This window comes from Crinia signifera, chromosome 2 (genome assembly GCF_055691185.1).
Source record: "Crinia signifera chromosome 2, ASM5569118v1, whole genome shotgun sequence".
Taxonomy (NCBI): domain Eukaryota; kingdom Metazoa; phylum Chordata; class Amphibia; order Anura; family Myobatrachidae; genus Crinia; species Crinia signifera.
The window spans coordinates 60366061-60374469 of NC_139218.1; the positions used below are offsets into that span (position 1 = coordinate 60366061).

General features: G+C 50.3%; 1 protein-coding gene across 2 annotated transcripts in view; it reads right to left on the reverse strand.

The window, feature by feature from the left end:
* MNT (MAX network transcriptional repressor) overlaps positions 1 to 3078 on the reverse strand; it is a 70220-nt gene extending 67142 nt beyond the window's left edge. For both annotated transcript variants that reach the window (XM_083172228.1, XM_083172227.1), the window contains exon 1: positions 2742 to 3078. In XM_083172228.1, coding sequence (XP_083028354.1) covers positions 2742 to 2823 — 82 coding nt within the window. In that variant the 5' untranslated portion in view covers positions 2824 to 3078. The remainder of the gene's footprint in view (positions 1 to 2741) is intronic.
* Positions 3079 to 8409: the final 5331 nt, after the last annotated feature.

The following is an 8409-nucleotide window of genomic DNA, read 5'->3' on the forward strand; positions in this document are numbered from 1 at the left end:
TAAAGCACATAAGGCATACAATCATGCTGTAGGATTGTGTTACATCTCATTGTAAGGCATGACAAGAAATGGAACCAACATGTACAGGCAGAGAATGAAGGCTACTGCAGAGCAGGCGGCAGTGACAGGATTGCTGTCAGACTGTTAGCTGCCTGGGGAACCTCTAACATGGAGTATATGAGAGATGCCTCAGTACAGGGGGAAAGCGCAGCTTGCAGAGGTGTCACAGTACACTGGGAAGACAAGTCTAGCTCACATACAGGTCATATTTTGTATTGGAAATGACTGAGTTCTAAGCCAGGGCGATTCCACTCACTGGAGGCAGGATTCATTCCGCACCAAGTGGTGTTTTACGCTACTTTTATTTGTACAGCGCACATATGAGAAATTTTCTGTAACAGCACCAGTGTTGTGTCCCAAATATGATTACTCATTGGGCAGTATTCAATTATTTTTCACCAGCATTTCAGCTTACAATCCCGGAGGTTGGTGAGCTGAAATGTGCGAATGCGTGTCTAAACCAGACCATAATAAGCATGATATGCACACAAAATAAACTTCAATTTAATACCACCCATTGTGTTTTAAATATCAGTGTGACACAGATTTGCTTTATGGTGGAGGCATATATAGGGATAGACTGGGGCTGCAATTCAGCACCAGAATGAGAAAAATGAGTGTGATCACTCTTCACGCGTGTTGCAGGCGTTTGGTCTCACAGGAGGCAGTCTGTCTGAATACCAGCCAAGGCAGAGCTGCTTGGTCAGTCTTTAAAGCTGCCAGCCCAGCGGTCCTTATGGCATTTGCTAGAAGTGCCAGATGGTCAGTCATGCCGTGGATATATCTTGCACTGTTTTTTTATGTGAATAAAATTCTTGACAGTGTGAATTCGGATTTTTCATTTATGTGGATAAATTGCTCATTGATGTTGGGGTGGATGCCTTTTTCAGTTTTCTCATACAGGTACCCCACCAATTTTATGCCACCCTGTGGTCTGTCGCCTCTTTTAATCCAAACACATCAGGTGTCCGGGGAAGCAAGGTTGCAGGAGGATTTAGTGGGGCTGTAGGAGGTGGGGGGAGAGTCGCGCTGCTGGCTGAAAGATGGTCTGCGGAGGGGAAGTGGGCTGCAGGGTGTCATGTGCGGAAAGGAGATGGATGCGAGGGTTTACAGTACACAGCACACTGCTGGAACCGAGGGTGCTGGATTATCAGTGGTGTACCTTTATTGGATTTTGGTACAGCAGATTTTGTTTCCTATGACACTTGCATGCTTTAGGGAGGATTTAAGTACTGGGCTCCCTCCTGAGACATGTTATTGTTCTACTGATGGGTGCAAGTGTCCATTATTATTTACATTCACAACCTCATGACATTGGGAGCTGAAATATAATGCAAGTGGTGTTATTAGGTGGCCAAACTGTAGTTTCAGCAGCCTGCCCAACAGCTCACATGGGTTTGGCCGCTTTACACGGATAATAAGTAATAATGGGCACCCACACAGGGCAGTGAGGGGGCACTGGCTGGGGCATCGCGGGATAACAATATCACTAGTTACATCTGCCCATAGTCAGAACTACAGCAACAGCCAGAGCTGAGCAAGGCACCACGCAGCAGGGGGGCTATGTCTGCGCGCGGCTCACCGCAGCCTATGTGGCAATAATAGGAAAGACGCTTCCTCCTTAGGTGTGTTACTGGGGTGCGGGAGGTCTCCACGCACTGGCTACAGGACGAGGACAGGGTGTAACCCGTGGGGCGGGGACACAGAGGCCGTAAACTACGAGGACTGCGGCGGGTTGGCTGCACCGTGGAGGGGAGGGGGTCTGCTGCGACCATGGGAGGGGCCCTGTGGCCGTGGGAGGCGGCGGCCGGGTTACGTGGATGAAGCCGCGTGCGTGCCGCCCGGCCCTAGCCCCGCCCCCCATCCCTGTCTGCATCCCGCTCAGGCTCGCGCTGCCCCTCCCCCTCATGGGGAGTGTCTCCCAGTGCACGTGGGGGGAAGGGAGTGGCCTGACACGTCACCAGACACATGTGTAACCCCTTCTGCTCCGGTCTTTCACGCCCTGGTCTGCGGGAACCCGGCGTTCTGCGGCCGCCCACCACCACCAGGGCGTGCGGGGCGCTGCACCGTTCAGCCCGGGCAGACTCTATGTTCTCACTGCCTGTGACCCGCTGTGGGCTAGCGAGAGTCCCGGCTAACCGGCCGTGCGGGGGTTAAGGGGAGAGGCCGGCAGGAGTCATATGACAGCAGGACCCATGTCATGCTATTATGCAAAGTGCTGCTGGAGCATTGCCACCGCCCTGCCCGCCGCCGCCGTCTCCCCCCATCACCCGGGGGAGACCCTGGCACCCTGCCCTAATGTGACATGGCTGCGACACTAACCCGGCACCTACCCCCCCACTACCGTCTTCCCCCCTATACCAGGCTGTGACCCTGCAATGCTGCCTCCCTGATGCTCCCATCCTGGGCTCCTGCTATACTACACTGCCCTATACCGCCTCCTTGCAGGGCAACACTGCCCTACACCGCCTGCCTGCACTGTACCACACTGCCCTATACCACCTGCCTGCACTGTACCACACTACCCTATACCGTAGCGCCTCCCGCAGTCTGTGTAGCTGCACAATGTGCAGTGCTGGTGCCGCACAGAAGGGATGCGGAGCAGTGCAGCGCAATCACAGGGACAGACAGTGCGATCAGCGCATCACCCCCCTCCCTTCCCGCAAGCCACCCAGCCTTACCCCGGCTCCGCTGCTGTTGCTGCTGCTGCTGGGCTTGCCATTCCAGGAACAGGGCTGCCTGTAACAGTGTCTCCAGGCTCATGTCTCCAGCCCGGCTCCTCCGCTGCTGCCTGCAATCAGTCACACGCTGGGCTCTCTGCCGGCTGTCTGCAGCCTCCTCCGCTGGGAGACCGGCTTCTAAATCATACAGAGCCGGCTAGTGTCACCCCGATCCCCCAGCGATCCCCGCCAGACAAGGAGAGGGCTGCAACAAGATGGCGATGAGTAACAGAAACACAACAAGAAAAAAAAAAAAAAGAGGGACTCACAGAGCTCTGAGCTACTACCGGGCGGGAGGAAAACCCGGAGACTGGAGCCGCGGCGGCCCGGGGGTGGGCTGAGTCACAGGGGAGGGAGGAGCGGGGGTTGTGCTTTGGCTCTGTGTGTGCGTGATAAACACCATGCTCAGTCTGACAATGTCCTCATCCCTCCGCCTGTCACACAGACCCCACAGCCCCCCTCCCCGTTACACGTGTCTCTGTGTGTGTGTGGAATACATCCTGCAGCCAGAACTGCACAATACTATCCACACCACCAATACACTGAACTGGGCAGCCCTACATTTTATGTTTGGTACCATGTATCAGCTCTGGTGACTCTGCAGCTGTAGAGCTGTTGGGGAACTACAAGTCCCACAGAGAGCCTGCTGTTATTTTTAGTCCTACAAGAGATAACTGCCAGGCTTTGTATAATTATCATCAAGCAATATCCTTCTATGATAAATTTCATGTGGTATCCTATCTACTGCAGTGCGTGCAACATGCCATTTAGTATCCCATTGTTCTATTAATGTAACAATTTAAATCAGCATTCAGAAACACTAATGGCTTCCATACACTTATACGATATGGCCCTTTTTTATACACAAATTTGACTCATCGGACTTATAAACCAAGTGAAATGTGATGTACCTCCAATTCCGATCCGGAGACCGGCATGGCTGCCACAGGGATTTGTCAGCTCCCGCAGTCATGATTGCATACAATACAGTGTATACACAAGGACTGCATGTGATGTATCGGATGCGATCCTAGCCGCCGGGGAGTGCGGGCAGTTTCTGATGTATCGCAAGGAAGGCTGTATGCCAGTGATGTCAAACTCATGGCCCTCCAGCTGTTGTGGAACTACACGTCCCAGTATGTCCTGCCTCGGATTTTATAAAATGGATTGCTAAAACTGTGGCAGGGCATGCTGGGATTTGTAGTTACACAACAGCTGGAGGGACATGAGTTTGACACCACTGCTGTATGCATTACTTCGGCGTAGACAGAGGTGTCCGTCCAGGTACACCTACCAATCGGCTGCTTGATGTGTCCGTCCCACATCACAGTCGGGCAGGCATTTGAACATACCTGCCTGACTGTAATGTAAACTCCCGCAGCAAGTGTACAGGTAGTTGGCCAACCTTCTGCACACACAGCCAGATGTGCCGATATATCTGAAGATACATCCACTGTGCTGTACAGCCGACACCTTATGTCAGCAAAGCTTCTAGTTCATAACATGGGTCCCCCTGGGCTAGCATCACTAATATCCCTTTCACACCAGAAATGTAGAGACCAACCTGGGAATTAAATTCCAGGGGCATGCAGGGACATTCCCGTGTTGGGACCCATTTACACATGCTTTTGAAGCAGGGACAACCGGGGTCAGCACCTTTTACACTGAACCCGGGATGACCCTGCATTTCTATGAGAATATCATTGAAAGTTGCCTTTTTTTAGGCTCACAAAGATGAGATAATTATGGAGAGTGTTAAAGGGATAGAAGGTGGGCCTTTGCAGACATTGCAGACTTTCAGGGGTAAAATAGCACTGCTGGAGTCTGTTGTGCCACAGAGCTTGCAGTGTCTTCCTGTATGCTGTGTGATTGCCAATGCAGACATTATTGGCTTTCAGGGGGTTAAAACGCACTTCTGGGGTCTGTGGTGCCACAGAACATGCACAGTGTCTCCCTGTACGCTGTATGCTGTCCCTGGGCGTGTCTGTGAGTGTCCACCACAACAGGAAGTTGCCCTGCTAGCAAATCAGCATTAGCAGAGGCAACACGGGAAGGAGGAACATGTCCCTGCACCTTTCACACCAGCCAGTAGTCCGGGAAGGACACTGGGAGCAACCCTGCTACATAGTAGGGTTGAAATGCCGGCAAATTTACCCTGGAATTTGTCCCTGGAATCTTTCACACCAGCGCTAGTCCCGGGTTGTTCCCGGACCCAACCCGGGAATTTAGGCTGGTGTGAAAGGGGTATGTATTGCTTCAGGATGCTATCCATTAGGAATATTAAACTGTGGTGAGCCTGCAAGGGTATGCGCACTAATGTTCCGGACAAGTTTAATGTTCTGAAGCAGAGGGACTTCTGAACTAGAACCGCAAATAATGTAGATCCCAGACATAATGTTTCCCTGTGATATATCAGCCGTTCACTGGAATAACCAATATATTGTGTATATATTGTGCCCAGTATATTACACTAATGTACTAAACCAATGTGCTAATCTCAGATATAACTAGGGATGGTCATCGACCATCGATGATTTGAGATCATCAATTGTTTGTGGCTGATGTTGAATACTTTTGCCATCAATGTAGGAGAACCAGATGTTTTTTTTACATCGATGGCAAAAGAGAACTGATGGTTTTTTTTTTCTTCAAGGTGCTGGGACACTCGGAAGCCCCGCCCCCAAGTTTTGATAGGCCCACGGGCTATTCAGTCAAAGATAATGGATGACCATCTATAGCTAAATCTATCAATGGTTATCAATCAAATAGTTTAATACTCTCGATGGCTGGTTGTAGAATCACTATTGATGGCAACCATCGATGGCCATCCCTAGATGTAACTGGTTTAAACATCTATGGTAGAACCATGGATGACCTTCAATTGCACTCACTGATCTGCTACCTGACATTGGCCCTCTATGGCCGATCTTCAACACCGGTGGCATACTGATTTACCATCCGTGATCATTATTAACCATCAGTGGCCATCCCTGAACTGCTTGTGGGAGGATAGCATACACACAGGGGGGAAGATTAAGGATCGCTTGTTGCGATGCGAATTCGGCCATAGCCCCAATGGTCGGGGTTCACTTCTGCCCATATACAAACCCCGGCAGCGAGTTACACACTCACCGGGCCATTTGCTGGGGGGAAGGGGGGGTGGACACCGGCCCGGAACAGAAGTAAGTCCCCATTAAAATGCTGGGCACTCCCCTGTGAACGCAGATGGGCCAATGCCTGCTCAGGGCGGGGGGCGGACGTCGCATAATGTCAGCGCTTGCCCCGCCTTCAGCGATCTGCATAAGAAATAAAAGTCATGGCAGCGAAGGGATTCTGCCGTTTGGCGGGGTAGCATTAAGGTGTTCGCTAAGCAGTGAATGACCGCTGCTTAGTGAGCCAACCTGAATTAGGCTCTTAGTGTGCTACAGTAAGAGGAAATGCTCAGTCTGCTCTTATTTCACCCTGCTGCATAGAATGAAAGATGCTCAAATCAATGTGAGGGGTGAGAAAGCTTCAGGAAAGGGAGGGGTTATCTAGTACATATCCCCAGCCAGCACAGTTGTGTAGTATACAGTGTGATACTACAGACTGCTTATTCTGTGCCATGCATGTCCCAATGTACATAGGGTTCCACAGCAGCTCAGATTAACCACTTCCTGACAGTGCGGGCTGGGCACATTCAGTAGCGTTGGACGTTGCACTGCACGGGGTAGGACTGCTGTGCTGTGTAACCTATTCGTGCCCAAGCGACACATTATACACGTCTGTAGTCCGATTTGTTAGTGACAGAAGCTTCTTCTACCCTCCCTTACATGTCATACACTTTAGCAGGGACTCCGTGGGACTCCGGTACGCATCTTCCAGACGCCCCGCCCCCCTGCAGTGCGTTTGCATATCATTAAAATATGTCATTCCCAGTTCAGCCAATCATAAGCCGGGACAACAAGGCATGGATCAGCTCCACATGGACTCCCTGCTCTGTCTGATACAGTGAGACAGCCATTTAAAGGGACAGGGCTGTATCACAGGTCTGTCCACGCTGCTGCAGATTCCTTATTGCTGCTCATGTGGAAATGTCACAGATCGGTTTTGCATATGACTCAGAGTCAGCACTAGCTTTGGAATAATCATGCCCAGCTTTATCCAGACTCAGTTCCTGTATGGTGTAACATTTATTCTGGCAACAGAGATATTCCCTGTATTCACCATAGTAATGGCTTGTTTTATACATCATAATTTATATAACACACACAGACTCCTCAGTGCTGTGCATCGAATATTCAGTCATTTAAATCAGTCCCTGAACCAGTGGAGTTTGCAATCTACATTTACTACCGTATTTTCTACGACAAATATTTTTGCCAGATGCTAATGAGCCACTTAACTGACAAAGTCGCACGTGATGCGACTGGAGCTAGGTGTACATTATCTGGCTTGGTCACATCACATGCGACACACTGCCCCCAATGTGTGCTGCCCCCCTATATCCTCTGTATCCCCAGGCGTCTGATGCCCCATTGCGCCCTGGACTCAGCAGCGATTCCGTGGCAGCCTCCAACCACCATCACTGCCAGAATCATGCCCCAGAATGCTGTGCGACTGGCATTCTCCAGGGATGCACAGTGCACATATTAACTGATCAGTGAGTGTGCAGAGATGCAGAATAGGGGACTGCTTCTAAGGAGATGTGGAGGCTACTATTATTAGGATTTGAGACCAGTGTTGGGGCTATTGTCAATTGGGGGAGGGAATCTACTTAATATATAATAATATAATATGGGCCCTGTGGATGTGTTGGGGTATATACCGGTATTTGGATTTGGCTTTGTCAAGCAGTGGTGAAAAGCTTTGGATTTGGATTTTTTCAAAAATGCATTTTTTTTTGTCCCTACAGTAATATTAACCTTAATAACATTAATTTCCAGCCCTTTCCAGACAATTTTAACCACTTTACAGCTCACATTTCATTCAATTCAGGCCAAGGTCTGCAGCAAGCTAGCTGGTTATTAACACAAGTAACTTCTGGCAGTATAGTATATGGTGTATTGGGGTGCAGTACACACAAACAATAAAGAAGAGCAAAATTATTGTTTGGTTTTATTTCTTTTTTATATACGCAGCTTGTATAACACTGCGTGAAGGCAGAACAATCACACACGGAACTTCTGACAGTATAGTATATGGTGTATTGGGGTGCAGTACACCCAAACAATAAAAAAGAGCAAACCTTTGGTTTTATTTTCCCTTGGAGGGAGTCATACTCAAGACCTCAGTTCTGTAAGGCAGCAAACCATTGCAACATTGTGCTGCCCCCAGAGGAACTAATACCGCATAATGTCATACCTCCCAACTTTGGCAGTTCAGCAGGCGGGACGTTGCTGCTGCGCGCCGGAGGCGGGGTGTGGCCTAATTTGGGGGCGTGGCCTATACTAGCGGCTCCCCGTGAGGCCACGCCCCCATTTTGCCGCTATGGGGGCATGACCCAGAGGCTCTGTGAGCCTCTAGCCATGCCCCCAGCCCCCTGGCTGCGGGAATAGACGCTGTGCGCATGCCGCCCGCGGGTGGGACAGCGGGACAGGCCCTGACAATCAGAACTGTCCCGATAAAATCGGGACTGTTGGGAGGTATG